General features: G+C 46.1%; 1 protein-coding gene across 4 annotated transcripts in view; it reads left to right on the top strand.

Annotated features, from left to right (window-relative positions):
* larp1 (La ribonucleoprotein 1, translational regulator) overlaps positions 1–10,258 on the top strand; it is a 40,973-nt gene extending 30,715 nt beyond the window's left edge. For 2 of the 4 annotated variants that reach the window (XM_042092110.1, XM_042092112.1), the window contains 10 exons: positions 1,892–2,049; positions 2,631–3,014; positions 4,929–5,052; positions 5,374–5,579; positions 5,938–6,044; positions 6,822–6,979; positions 7,209–7,353; positions 8,450–8,559; positions 8,683–8,810; positions 9,102–10,258. In XM_042092110.1, the coding sequence (XP_041948044.1) occupies positions 1,892–2,049; positions 2,631–3,014; positions 4,929–5,052; positions 5,374–5,579; positions 5,938–6,044; positions 6,822–6,979; positions 7,209–7,353; positions 8,450–8,559; positions 8,683–8,810; positions 9,102–9,218 (1,637 nt within the window). In that variant the 3' untranslated portion in view covers positions 9,219–10,258. Of the gene's footprint in view, positions 1–1,891; positions 2,050–2,615; positions 3,015–4,928; positions 5,053–5,373; positions 5,580–5,937; positions 6,045–6,821; positions 6,980–7,208; positions 7,354–8,449; positions 8,560–8,682; positions 8,811–9,101 lie in introns of all 4 variants that reach the window. The other 2 variants (XM_042092109.1, XM_042092111.1) reach the window with 1 other exon arrangement.
* Positions 10,259–13,691: the final 3,433 nt, after the last annotated feature.

Below are 13,691 nucleotides of genomic sequence, written 5' to 3'. Positions count from 1 at the left end.
TTTAATATAATACAATATAATTATAATATGATACAACAGTAACGTAGAACATGTTTTGGTTAACTTCAGGACACGTTTTTATTAGGGCTGTCAATCGATAAGAAAAATAATCTAATTAATTACATACTCTGATTTAATTAATCTAAATTAATCGCATATTTTTTGCTGTGAAAGTATTTTAAATATTTAAATTCAAATGAATCATTGAATAATCAGCATTAGTGACATTAAAGTTCAAAAACTCTTATTATTATTTTCACTGTTCAAATAATTGCCATAATAATCTATGATATGACCTAATATGCTGAGGAAATGAATTCAAAGTGCTTCAAATTCAAATAAATTCAAAATAAAGTGCTTCGGGAAGTTTTTTTTTCCACATACAAGGCATTTCAGGCCAAAGATATAACCTAGGGGACACAATGAAAATAAATTAACAACTTCCCTCAACACTTATTTCTTTGCATTGATGTGCGACTATAGAGTTGATGTACTCCGGTGATATGCAAATTCCTTGCTGCAGACATTGCAGAGGACTTTATTTTCAACACTTTATTTTTTATGAACACCATCAGGCCGTTTTTTAAAAGTAATTGTTCCAATCAATGATCCAGGCAGCACGTTTTCTTCTCTCTCCTTCATTTTACTGTCTAATTTTTACTGACTAGAAAGGCTCGGGGGCAAAAGTCATACGGAATCGATTAATCTGCACTAATTTTTTTTAATCAGTTATTTTTTTCTCAAATGAATTAATCGAAATTAATCAGTTATTTTGACAGCCCTAGTTTTTATATGAAGGTCTATCAGTTGACTACCTTGCCTAAAACTAGTCATGTCACTGCGGCTACGCTTGGCTTGTTGTGGTAGTCTGTAGTAACTAGTGGTCGATTTTATCGGAAGGAACGAACGACTGAGAAGTGTAAAGGCAAATCAATTCCGTTCGTTCTTATTAAAGACGCGTTCGTTCGCGACACACCATTAGTATTAACCCACTTAAGTGGATGTGGGTTATATCAAACAGAACTCGCATCCTCGTGCTTATGTAGTTTGGCAGTGGAGTTATGACTGACTCAGCGCTACTTGGGTTCATACCATCGTTTTCCAGCTTGAAGTAATGTTATAGGTTTTGTCAGTGTTTTTTCAGCACTTGTATAACTTTAGGTAACAAGACTCCTGTCTTGCTAAAAGTAGAATTTAGCCATGATTACGTTAGTTGTCGCTAGCAGCGTTTAGGTTAGCTTGCTTGAAGAATGAGTAGGGAGTGTCTGATGCTTGACAGGTAAATTAACGTCAAATTACTAAACACAGGAGGATGAAAGCCAACGTTATTCAATATTAACTTTTAACTGTTAAACTGTCAGAAAATGTCATATACTGTGGGCCAAGTTAGCATCGTGCTAAAGAGACCTGGTTAACATGGACCAAGTTGTCAAGACACTCACGTGTTTACCTTGGCCAGCGACACAGCCTTTAAATTATTAAATGTTTATTCGTGCATATTTCACAACTTGTTTTCAAATTCACAAAGACGTTAGGCAAGAAGTCTGTTTGGCCGTATTGTGAAGCAAAGTAGCCATAGATTGCTAGCTCATAGCATATTGAGAAAATAGTTGACAAACATAATTTTCATCTACCAGGGGTTTTCCACTGAACAGATCCGAGGGTGGAGCTTGACGCTGCTCAGTGTTCTGTTTACAGAAAGGTTACACAAGTTGTCTCCTGGCTAGTTGGTCAGAGTTATGTTTGAGTCCATTTTCAAGTTTGGAAGGAAAGTACATTGCCATTTTGGGGATAAACCCACCCACCAATATTGTACATGATGCTCTCAAACCAATTAGACAGTTTGACCATTTGGGGGCAGTGTTGAGCTAACTGATTGTCTCTCCTGCAGACACGCCACGCTCCTCCACGCCTGTTCAGTCTAAACCAGAGGACGTGAGTAACCTGAAGACCATGCCCAAAGGTCTGTCCGCCAGTCTGCCTGACCTCGACTCAGAGTCCTGGATCGAGGTCAAGAAGAGGCCTCGGCCCTCGCCCGCCAGACCCAAGGTAAGAGAATGATGACCATCACTTTCTATCTTTCATGTGCTCGCTCCTGTTCTGTCTTTCTCTCCCTCCTTCTCTTGCTCTTTCCCTGTAAATCCCCTGGTCTCCACCTCATTGTCACTCTGTTCATTGTTTCCCTGTCTGCCATCCTTCTCTCTCTCTCTCTCTCTCTCTCTCTCTCTTTCTTTCTTTCTTTCTTTCTTTCTTTCTTTCTTTCTTTCTCTCTTTTTCTTTCTCTTTCTTTCTTTCTTTCTCTCTCCCTCCCCCCCCTCTCTTTCTTTCTTTCTTTCTTTCTTTCTTTCTTTCTCTCTCTCTCTCTCTCTCTCTCTCTCTCTCCCCCCCTCTCTCTCTCATATGTGCATGAAGTGCACCATCCCATTCTCTCATATTACTGTAACGTTTGCTGTTGTTCACCTTCATGCCTCTTCTGCCCCTCTTCATCCTTCCATCCTTCTGCCCCTCTTTATCCTTCCATCCTTCTGCCCCTCTTTATCCTTCCATCCCTCCATCCCTCTGTCCATCTCTCTCTCCCTCCACTCATGCATGTGTTGATTGGTCGGCTGACGCAGACCCCCTCGTTGCAGAAGGCGGAGGAGAGCCCAATCGCCACGGTGATCCCCACCACGCCGACCCCGACGGCCAAAGTCCAGGAGGCGGAGGAGCCGGAGGAGCTGGACTTCATGTTCGATGAGGAAATGGAGCAGATGGACGGCCGGCGCAACACGTTCACCGACTGGTCCGACGAGGAGACTGACGGCGAGATCGACGACCACGACGTCAACAAGATCCTCATCGTCACGCAGACGCCGCCGTACCTGCGCAAGCACCCCGGCGGAGACCGCACTGGCAACCACACCTCGCGCTCCAAGCTCACCTCCGAGCTGGTCAAGGTCATCAACGACGGACTCTACTACTACGAGCAGGACCTGTGGGACGACACCTATGAACCCGAGTACGCCACCATCAAGGTGAGTCGGACCTATGCCTCTCAGACTCCTAACATGTGTACACAGTGGGCTCAGCTGGACAGAGGTCCAGAGGTCAGCACTTCTCTTTGCAAATCTGGCTGTCTTGAGACCAGGTTGTATCAAGTTGATTTGTAAGACTTCATTCTGAAGTGGTCGTAAGTGTTAGTAATTGGTTCAGATGTGAGGTTAGCTTCCCAAAGATATGAAAGTCTTTGACCATTAACTTATTCCGGCTGCCTTTTTCATGCTTTGAGAACTGCTTGTCTGGGCAGTTTTGAGTTTGTCAATTCAATTCTAGATATTTTTTGTTAAATATAGGTTTGTGTATATATAAACTTTACACACAAAAAAAGAGCATTTAAATACCAACCCTGAAAGCGTTTTCTCTCTCTTTGTGCTTTTGGTTTTATTGAACAATGCACATGTGTGTGTGTGTCCCCCTTCTTTTTACCTGTTGGTCTTTTCTGGCCTACCAGGTAAACGTTAGGGACTATGAATAGACTTCACTGCAAGGTTCTACACGTGTGTAAGATTCTGACAGGTTCCAGTGTGTGTGTTTGTATTTGAGATTCTGACAGGTTCCAGGTGTGTGTGTGTATGCGTGTGTGTGTGTATGCGTGTGTGTGTGTATGCGTGTGTGTGTGTGTGAGCGTGTGTGTGCGTGTGAGCGAGCGAGAGAGAGAGCGAGGTTACCAGACCCAACAAGCCTTTGGGGGTTTTTCTGGACGAGGCCGGACAGAATGTCTCTGTGTGTGTGGGCGTTTGTTGTGGGTTGGGTGCCTTTGTGGTGTACTCCTTTGTGTGGTGACACGTGCTAACCGCACTAAAGCGTTGGCCTACGCGCGGCCAGCCCAGCCCAGCCCCCATGCTCTGTGCTGCGGTGTCCGTGTTTATAAATAGACCCCCCCCTTGACCACCCCAAGTCCCAAGGGTCGGCTCTGGTGGACCTCAAGATGGCAGAGATGGCTCATCTCGGCACAGAGGTAACTTACTCTCACAGCGTCCATTGTGTGTGTGATTGTGTTGATTCAGAATAGGACTGGCTAGGTGATGGCTAAATACGTTTCGTCAAAAAGGTGTTAACGGCAGGGTCGCTGACCTGTGATACCCGGTTGTCAATATCGGGTTTCTACTCTTTCTAGCCTCACCGTTTGACCCACTATTGGTATTCTGTCCTGTCAGTCAGCCTACCATGTGCGCATAACTTTTCATAAAGGAGTTTTTGATTATAACCACCTAAAGGAGTTTGTTTTTGTGGGGGGGTTTTTTTTGAGGTTTTTTCGTTGTCATTTTTGGAAGGTGCTGTGTTGACGCAGGCGGTGAAGAATTTTGTGCTTTGAGGAAGAGGAGGGGGAAAAAAGTCAGAGCTGGTCAGTCAGTGGCGTTTATCTTCAGTGGCCTTCCCTGGATAATTTCTCCCTGTTCGGCTTCAGATGCAGAGAAAGTAAAACGGTATTGTCCTTGGTTTCGAGGCCGCCGAGGCCATCAGTAAAGCCTTGCAGAAGAGAATTTTCTCATGGTTTTACACACGTCACAAGTTGTTACTTTTTCGTAATTTATGACGGTGGGATTTGATGAGATTCCCCTTTGCCCCGATTGGAACTGGTGACGGTTTCATGCCTTCTCCAAAGTAGAACGCTAATTGTAATAGTGTGTTGAAGTGGACTTGAGCATTAGTAGGGTATGAGATGGTTATTTAGTTGGAGCCTCATGTGTTTGGGGTTGGCCAGTGCATGTCTGCTATTGAAGAGCATTGACAAGTGCTCTTCTAATCAACTGTGTGTGTTTGTGCGACTGTGTTTGAGTAAAATTGGAAAATGTGTGTGTTTGAGACTAAGTAAATATGAATGAGTGTGTGTGTGTAGCAGTGTGTAATGCTTGTCTTTCTGTGTGTGTGTGTCCCCCTGTGAGCAGCAAGAGGTGGAGAACTTCAAGAAGGTTCACCTGATCAGCCGGGAGGAGTTTGATTGCCTGACCCCGGAGCCCCCCGTAGACCCCAACCAGGAGGTGCCACCGGGACCCCCACGCCCACAGAACAGTGAGTCCCAGTGTGTGTGTGAGTTCTGTGTGTTTGTGCGCGTGTGAGTTCTGTGTGTTTGTGTGTGAGTTGTGTGTGTGTGTGTGTGTGTGTGTGTGTGTGTGTGTGTGAGTTGTGTCTTAAGTTTGTGTTGGATCCTTTTTTGTATCCACTGTGTGTTTGTGTTAAATCAGTAAATGGCTTTTGGTCTAAGAGCCCTCCTTATTGTTTGTATTGGGTATTGATTTTTAAAGGCGTGTGTGTGTGCGTGTGTGTGAGAAGCTCGTTAGCCAGCTCTCCTTCCTAACTGCTCTCCTCTCCCTTGGTTTGCTCCCTGTGCAGTCCCCACTGACGCTCTGGCCAACAAGCTGTTTGGCGCCCCTGAGCCGTCCACCATCGCCCGCTCGCTGCCCACCACCGTGCCTGACTCCCCCAACTACCGCAGCGCGCGCACCCCACGCACCCCCAGGACGCCGCGCCTCAAGGACCCCACGCAGACGCCACGCTTCTACCCCGTCGTCAAGGAGGGCCGGGCCGTCGATGCCAAGGTGAGGGCACCACCCGAGGCGTGGTCCAGACTGGACCGGCGCAGACGTGTCCTCAGGGGTCTGCTTTTGAGTTTGTCCTCTTTCTCTGTTGTGCCAGTATGTGCGTGTGCACTGGCCTGCTCAGATGGGCTTGAGAACGAGGTCTGTGGCCAAGAATGGGATTAGATTGTCTTTGTAGTTTGTCAGGCTTGTATGTGTGCATGCATTTTAAATTATGGAATATAAAATGGTGGAAAGTGTGTGTGTTCATCTCTGTGGGTTGTACGCATGCATGTGTGTGTTTGTTGTGGAGTGTGTGTGTGTGTGTGTGTGTGTGAGAAACTAATGTGATTGTGTTGCCCCCCCCCCCCCCCCCCAGACCCCACGGAAGAGGAAGACCCGACACAGCTCCAACCCGCCCATGGAGTGTCACGTGGGATGGGTCATGGACTCCAGAGAACACCGCTCACGTACTGCCTCAGTCAGGTACACACACACACACACACACACTCAAGACCGCTCACGCACTGCCTCAGTCAAGTTTACACACACAGATACATGCGCGCACACACACACACGCACGCACACTCAAACCGCTCACGTACTGCCTCAGTCAGGTACACACACACACCACACACACACACACACACACACTCAAGACTGCTCACACACTGCCTCAGTCAAGTTTACACACACAGATACATGCACACACACACAAAAACGCACGCACGCACGCACACTCAAACCACTCACATACTGCCTCAGTCAGGTACACACACACACAGATACGCACACACACAGACATACACACGCACATGCAAACACACACTCACACTGCTTCAATAAGGTACATACCCACTTAGATACACACACACACACACACACATAGATACACACACATATAAAGCCCACACACACACTCTCAGACCACTCCTACTCTGCCACAGTCAGATATGCAGACACACACACACACACAAGATGAGTCATGTCATATTGGCATGCACACACATGCAGAAAAGAATAACCACATTGACACACATTCCTCCAACAGCAAGCCCAAGTCTAAATCCTAATACAGCTCCAACAGCAAGCCCAAGTCTAAACCCTAATACCATCTTCAACAACAAGCTTATTATTGCACAGTACCCGTTTCTCATGCCAGCGTAGTTTCCATGTAGAACCACAGAGTTGCACATGTGTTTTTCTGTTCCTTTGTGCGAGTTAATGGTGCCCCCCCCCCCCCCCCTCTCTCCCCCCCCCCAGCTCCAATGCCAGCCCCTCTGAGGGCACTCCTGCCCTGGGCAACATCGGCTGCACCCCTCAGTCTCTGCCCAAGTTCCAGCACCCCTCCCACGAGCTGCTCAAGGAGAACGGCTTCACGCAACACGTCTACCACAAGTACCGCCGCCGCTGCCTCAACGGTACGTCTGTGTGTGTGTGTGTGTGTCAGCTCTGAACCCCTGAACACTCCTACACACCTTTAGTCGTTTAAGCAGGGGGGGGTGGTGGTATCCTGAAGTAACTTGTTGTGGGAATTCTCGGGTAATACCTTTGCGTGTAATATACTGTGTCTTTGAAATATGATTGTGAAGTTTGGATTTTGTGGTGTTCCTTGGCTGCGTCTGATTGGTTACTGGTGTTGTCATTCAGAACGGAAGCGTCTGGGCATTGGTCAGTCCCAGGAGATGAACACGCTGTTCCGGTTCTGGTCCTTCTTCCTGCGAGATCACTTCAACAGGAAGATGTACGAGGAGTTCAAGCAGCTGGTGGTGGAGGACGGCAAAGCTGGATATCGGTAAGCACCGACCGCTCTAGCAGTCTGCCTGGGTACCGGTTAGTAAGCACTGACCGCTCTAGCAGTCTGCCTGGGTACCGGTTAGTAAGGACCGACTAGGGCTGTCACTTTACGTTCGAAAATCGATTGCTCAATCGATTGGACCAACCAACACAAGTTTCGAAAACTAAAATAGGGAATCGATTTTAACCAAATATGTACACTATTCATTTTAAACAAATGAAAAAGATAGATGTAACAAAACTCACAAACAAGCAGAAAAATAACAAAGAATTCCGAAGTGCAGTAATCATTGTGAAAGCTAAAAATAAAATTCCCACCAATTTCATGCACCGGAAACAGCTGTTTCAATCGGCTGCTGTGCTGCTAGTGTTTTGCCAAAAAATTGAAGAAAACGCAATCAACCTGTGCGACATGAGAGATACGAGTGATGGGCCCTAATAACTTGAGGAGTTCGATATGGAAGCACTTCGGGGTTTGGAGAAGGACAAAGCGGTATGCAAACTGTGGAGAAGGACAAAGGGGGATGCAAACTGTGCAGTCGTGAGTTCTACGTAGGCAACATTTGTTTGACATTTCTAATTGTAAACGCAGCCACGTTGAAGCCTGCAGTAATGTTTTTCACCGATGTTATGGCAGTCCACTCTGCTTATTGTTTTTCGAGAATGTTGCACTCCTGTTTGTCATTGTGCACGAAACTTCACGCCATTGTGCGTCTTCAAGCGCCCCCTTTACGTTTGTCCTAATGCCTGTTAGTTGTTCGTGGATTGGCCTATATTTGCCGTTGAAAATTGAAATGTCTTTAGACATGAAAAATCGATTTTACAATCGATTCAATGAACAATTATGTCTCATGAATCGAACAGGATTTTTTCACAAAAGTGACAGCCCTAGCAGTCTGCCTGGGTACCGGTTAGTAAGCACCGACTGCTCTGGCAGCCTGCCTGGTTTTGTTGTTTCAGGTGTTGTCTGCCTGCCTGTGTGTCTGATTTGTGTAGTAGGTTTCTGTCTGTCAGTCTGTGTGTGTGTGTGTCCGTGTGTCCGTCCGTCCGTCCGTGTTGGAGCTGTCTGACCTTTGACCCTCCGCTCTGTGTAGGTATGGCCTGGAGTGCCTGTTCCGCTACTTCAGCTACGGCCTAGAGAGGAAGTTCCGGCCCGACATTTTCAGAGACTTCCAGGAGGAAACCATGAAAGACTATGAAGCTGGTGAGAAGAGTGTGTGTGTCTATGTGAGGTTACCGTTGTACTGTACCATTACTGTTGTGTGTGTGCCTGTGTGTTATTGGCCTTTTGCGTCTAGTGACCCTTGTTGTTTCCTCTCCTTCCCAGGCCAGCTGTATGGACTGGAGAAGTTCTGGGCCTTCCTGAAGTACTCCAAGGCCAAGAACCTGGAAATCGACCCTAAACTCTCAGAGTATCTGAGCAAGTTCAAACGCCTGGAGGACTTCAGAGTGGATGTGAGCGCTCAGACAGGAGCTGTGTGTGTGTGTGTGTGTGCGCGCGTGTGTGTGCGCGCACGGTTGTGTGGGTGGAGAAGTGCTTGTCATGGAAGGGGTTTGTGTAGGTCTTGTGTGGTCTTCCATGTTTTCTCTGTACATGTTAAAGTTGGTGGTAGTGTACTAATGTAGGAAAATAGCATTCACTGATACACTAAATTGTTTACTATGTTGTGAGTCGCTTTGGTTAAAAATCGTCAGCCTAATGTAATGTAATATTTCTCCTCCATCTCCCCGTGTGTGTGTGTCCAGCCCCCGATGGAGGAAGGCGGTCGAAAGAGGCACTCATCCAGCGGAGACGGCCGTCGCCGCCACCCCCTCCCACGGCTCGCACGCCCCCTTGCAGGCTGCCCGCCCCCCCCGCGATGATGCCAAACCCAGCGCCCTGCGGAGCCCCGCCCTCGACGCCAAGCCCCAGAAGTAGCCCCGCGACACGGCGCGTCACGACTCTGCCGTCACCCCCCGCACCTCTCCACTTCCTGTGCCCCCTTTCCCCCCGAGGACCGCTGGCCAGCGCTGAGCAAGCATGACACCAAAACAAACCAACGCAAACGTACGTAACGCGGACACGAACGACAGCAGCACCCGGATGGAAAATATCAAAGCTCTTCCATTTTATTTTTTATCTCTTATCTTACTTTTTTTTTTTTTTCCCCCTCCCATTTCCTCGACGTTTAAAAATGAAAATGACAAAGGGCGTCATGTTGATGATGGTGTTAAGGGCTGGAGAGAGCTTTTTTTTTTTCTTTCTTTTTTTTCCCCTCCTTTGGGATGTCATATCAGAGTAGTTAGTTTTTATTTTCCTGCTCTGGGATTGGCTGGATCTGCAGTTTTGGATCGTTGGATTGGCTGGATTTGAACGAGCCCGTCCCCTAGCCCTCTCTTTCTTTCTTTCTTTCTTTCTTTTCTTTCTTTCTTTCTTTCTTTCTCTCCATCTCTCTGCCCCCTCCCCCCATTTCTCCGAGCTGAGCTGAGGTGCGCTACGCTGCAAGTGGACTCCTCCAGAAACGGCCGCTCATCGCTCATTCCTCTCTCTCTCTCTCTCTCTCTCTCTCTCTCTCTCTCTCTCTCTCTCTCTCTCTCTCTCTCTCTCTCTCTCTCTCTCTCTCTCTCTCTCTCTCTCTCTCTCTCTCTCTCTCTCTCTCTCTCTCTCCTCCTCTCTGTGCTTTTACGACTTCTTTTCTGAGAGCCGTGTGGGAATTCTTAAGTTGGACAACGAGAGAGAACCTTTTTGTGTTGAACTGAACATTTGGAGGGCTGAGGGAGAGAGAAAAAAAAAATGCATAAAGAAAAAAAAACAAAACAAAGAAACTTTTATGTTGGAACCTTCTGAATTGAAAAGTGAGCAAAAAGAAAAAAAAAAAAACTTGACTAGCAGTGGGGCTGGATTTAAATATATATATATATATGTGTGTATATATATATATATATATATATATATATATATATATATATATATATATATACACACACACACACACACACATACACACACACACAAGAAGCAAAAGGAGGAAAACTAAGAACAAAAAGGCTGAAGACCCCCCCTGTCTCCCGCCTTCCTTGTCTCCCGCCTCCCTGTCTGATGGAGCTGACTGAAAGATGCCTTATTTACTTTAATGGTTCTCTGCTTATTTCGCGCCGGTCACCTTAATGTTGATGGACAGCATTTACCCTGACTATATGCAACTGTGCGCACACACACTCGTACACGAACACACACACACGAACACACACACACACACACACTCTTAATCACTTTAACTGGGATACCTTCAGTCTTCCACATATCATAAGGTCTGTTGTAGAAGTCCCTTAGTGTCGGGGTGTGTCTGTGTGTGAGAGAGTAGAAGCGCCCTCCTTCATAATGGACTGGAAGTATCATCTTTATCATTCAGAATACTTGAAGACCAAACTGCATCCTAGATGCAGACACGCATACCTGTGTCCACACACACGCGCATGCATGTACAAACCAAACAAATGCATGAATTTGACCCTCCCAAACAACACAAACACACACATGCGCACACAGACGCACGCACACATGCACACGGCCATACAAACCCACTGTTGTCGCATAACCACACCTAACCTGGAATTGTAAATGACCAGTGCTCCATCTCCCCAAAGCTGACGATCACATCTGCCTTACATGCGTACATTAAGATCTCCTGGTATTTACTGACAAGTAGCCGGAGCTGATGGACAGAGGTAGGGGAGGGCGGCGACCTTTGACCTCCGACCTCCGAGCTTCCGAGGTCCACGTAGCCATCAAAGGGAAGTATGACATCACCAGGTCGGGCGCTCGGACCTGGGGTGCATGCTGGTGTTTGGTGACCTCCGGGATCCTCCAGTGCAGTGGGCCTTTGTTTACAGTTGCTAAGCTGCAAGGAAGGAAGTGGAACGGAAGGGAGGCGGAGCTTGGAGCCTGTCCGTGCTCTGCAGCCTACGCACACGTCTCCGGGAGCCGTGGTTGCTCTTGGCAACACTTCTGTCTTTTTGAGTGGACATGGTGATGTCTGTGTAAATGTCTTTTTTTTCCCCTCCTTGTCTAGCAGTAGGCCATTTGTTACATGAATTTTATTTTTTATTGTCTTATTTCTAAACTTTTAAAAAACATTGGATTGGGAGGAGGGGTTAGTGGGTGCTCCCAGTCTTCAGGCATGACCTCACACCCATTTTATCCAATCACAATCAGGAATAATGATCACCTAGCAACGGAAACCTGAAACCAACTGCACTGAGGCAGGAGCTGCTGCGCCTCAACGGCCAGCGATATGCTGTGTGTGAGTCTGTGCATGCATGTGTGTGTCTGTGCGTGTGTGTGTGTGTGTGTGTGTGTGTGTGTGTGTGTGTGTGTGTGCGTCTGTCTCAGGTGCGATGTCTACAGATCAGAGGACTAGGGACTGGGGGATTTAAAAAAAAAAAGGACAAAGATTCCATAAAGCCATATAAATAAATAAATAAACTAGCTGTACATGATCCATTGAAATGTTAATAGGTGCATTAGCAGTTCAGATATGTTAGGCTCGTCATGAAAACTGATCAAAATGAAGAAAAGGAACAAAAAAATCTATAAAATGGAAAAATGTAAAATACTTGAATGAGAATCTTGTATCATAACATTTAATATTCATAATATCTGCTTTGTAGGCTGATGTGATTCGCTGTTAGTGTTCTTTGTAATTTGTAGTAATTATGCTTTTCCTTAATAATAAAAAAAAAAAAAACACAAAACGGACAAAAAAACCTTAAACACCAACTAGACGTCTCTTGTGTGGTCTTTTGTTCTTGTTCTGAGGTGTGTGTGTGTGTGTGTGTGTGTGTGTGCGCGCGCACATGGGCAAATGTGTTTTGTTGACATGATCGCATGTGTGAAATGATATACTTCAGAGTTCAGACCATGTTAATATGTAAGGCACAGGAACACCTCTAGATGGTGCTACGTATTGAGGGCAGAGGACCTCTGAAGATGCCCATACATGGAGATCTGGTCTCTTGAAAGTTTTTTTCCTATGGGAAAGTAACCGGGATTTCATATTATCGCACCTGTTAAACTCAGGAGGGGACAAGGAAGTCTGAAATGCAGACGTTTTGTTCTCTACACTTTTGTCCTCTGCTGGGTGCTGTGATCTTCAGTATGTTAAGATGGCGAACTTAAGATTTTTTGCTACCCCAGAGCAGTGCAACTTGCCATAAGTAGTTAGCTTAACACCCAGATCTCCTTATGTGGGCAAACTTTTTGTAGGCAGATTTCAGAGGTATATGCCCATATGCTAGCAGAGCTGATATGTATGACATGGGTCAGCCGTGGCCTACTGGTTAGCGCTTCAGGCTTGTAACCGAGGGGTTGCCGGTTCGACCCAGTAGGAAAAATGTGGGTGGGGGAAGTGGTTGAGCGCTGCTTTCCCATGCCAACATCCACGGCTCAAGTGCCCTTAAGCAAGGCACCTAATCCCTCACTGCTCCCCGAGCGCCACTGTAGCAGGCAGCTCACTGTTAGTGTGTGTGCTTAACTTCACTGTGTGCTGTGTATGTTTCACTAATTCACGGATTGGGATAATGCAGAGACCAAATTTCCCTCACATGATCAAAAGAGTATATATTCACCCCTTGCAGACACGTGACTTAAGTCACGTGACGGCTCCATGCTGGACGGCAAATTACATTATGTCATAAAGATTATGATGAACTGAACACCATTACTATAACATCTTTGTAGTTCAATGTATTGCTGTTTGGGGTCTGATAGTCAAAGATGAAATGGGTCATGTGTTGTTAGATGAAATGTTAGATGAAATGGGTCATGATCGCGTTATTAAAACTGGTGGTAACAGCAAGGGGAGATAACGTTACGTTAGGCTACTGTAATTAACATTATGGTAAATGAACACCCATAAGTATTTCTGGACTAAAATATTGCAAAGCGATTTGGTTACTTGATTTGTCTTGCTTTTATCAGTTGTAACATAGTCAAAACGTTAAGAATGTCATATCAGAACATGAAATAATAACTAGCTGCCACACTTAGAAGCTAGATATTCTAGCTAACGTTTATCGTAGCTCATAGTGCTAGGGCTAATGTAACTCGTCAGTTTGTACGTTGCCCAGCGAATAAACTTACTTACATGTCTTAAGTTAAAGAATTGAAACACATAGGACATTTTAAAAAAAACTTGAACGGTATTATCTGTTTACATTCAGATCTTGCCAAACATAGACATAATATACATAGACGCCGCATTGGCTGCTGGAAACAAGAAATGCGGCCGCCATCTTGGACCGGTCATACTCCTCGTTGCGTTGCAGCAGAAGACACAAGATGACAGCACTGTGCAG

Source organism: Alosa sapidissima, chromosome 5, assembly GCF_018492685.1.
Source record: "Alosa sapidissima isolate fAloSap1 chromosome 5, fAloSap1.pri, whole genome shotgun sequence".
NCBI classification, from domain to species: Eukaryota; Metazoa; Chordata; class Actinopteri; order Clupeiformes; family Clupeidae; genus Alosa; species Alosa sapidissima.
The sequence above is the reverse complement of the archived record's forward strand: the minus strand, read 5'-3'. Positions and strand labels throughout refer to the sequence as shown.